We start from the raw sequence: 1,167 nt of genomic DNA on the forward strand, positions 1-1,167 counted from the left end.
CCCTAACTACTAGGCCGCCACTCCCCTCGTTTTGCAATTAACATTATTTTGTTTCTGGCAGGTTCTTTATCTCCCTCCGATCTTTGTTGGAACATACTCCAGAGCAATGGTGGAAAACATGTATGAAATGATCAAAGACGTCCCCCAGAAGGTGAGAAACAAGAAATAATATCTATGAGTAAAAACATCAGGTATTACTACAAGTTTCTGGTTTTAAAGGTCATAAAAAGTGTTTTCCTGCCGCTGAGTTAAAATGCTTTATTCAGCTGCAGGTAAAAAAGCTTTTTTTCCTCATAGGTTTACATCTTTACTCTCATGATTATGAATTTAATATATTTTTTAATAACTTTATTCTCCTAATTAAAAAAAATAATAAAATTATGGCCTAAATACTTTATCATATCGTATGCATTTGTATTAATGACAAATGGGTAACCGTACTATTGATGCTTTAGCAGGTGCTGCATATTTAGGCCTTTAGGCCAGCAGAACCACATGGTGTTTCTTTGGAGGCTATTTTATGCTGGTTAAAACCAATGTAGTATTAACATGGATTACATGTTGAACTACATTTTTAATTGTGAACACAAAGCAGAGGCGTAGCGCGGCGTATGGCGGTCCAGGGGTATCCTCCCTCAGAAAATTTTGATATACAGACTCTGAAACAGTTTCCTGCATTTTGAGGTGGAATACAGCTAGGGTTGCCAACCGTCCCTTGAAAAACAGAATCGTTCCGTATTTAGAAATAGAAGTACCTGTCCCATATTTAGTGGAAAAGGAACGCACTTTATCCCGTATTACTGTGAGAGTAAAATAAATACTCCATAAAAAGCTATTGGAAGATGAAGAACAAGGGTACGTTAGATACAAAACTTGCGGTAAACGTGTTCCCGGGCCCTGTCCTGCGATGTGACTCAAAGCTGACAACATACATGTAATGATCCAGAATCCCCTCATCCCATTGGTCGAGCCAAGTGTTGCTCATGGAGAAGATAGCGGGAGGGAACAGAGCAGGATGGAGGACGAACGGAGTAATTTTAATGCTGACACTGCTTTTGGGGGCGGTGCAGCGATGATCTAACCTGACTCCGCCAGATGGATTTGCTCCGCATATCCATCTGGAAACCTTCCGTTGAAGTAATTTTGGGAAGGGGCGAAAATACTGGT

The 1,167-nt window shown here is 40.1% G+C and overlaps 1 protein-coding gene across 1 annotated transcript in view; it reads left to right on the plus strand.

Annotated features, from left to right (window-relative positions):
- Positions 1-61: 61 nt before the first annotated feature.
- Positions 62-1,167, plus strand: part of LOC107081349 (protein FAM151A-like) — a gene marked incomplete at both ends in the record, with an annotated part of 3,781 nt that continues 2,675 nt past the window's right edge. The window contains one exon of the mRNA XM_015369542.1: positions 62-151. Within this exon, the coding sequence (XP_015225028.1) occupies positions 62-151 (90 nt within the window). The remainder of the gene's footprint in view (positions 152-1,167) is intronic.

Source organism: Cyprinodon variegatus, unplaced genomic scaffold, assembly GCF_000732505.1.
Source record: "Cyprinodon variegatus isolate N-32 unplaced genomic scaffold, C_variegatus-1.0 Scaffold4364, whole genome shotgun sequence".
Taxonomy (NCBI): Eukaryota; Metazoa; Chordata; class Actinopteri; order Cyprinodontiformes; family Cyprinodontidae; genus Cyprinodon; species Cyprinodon variegatus.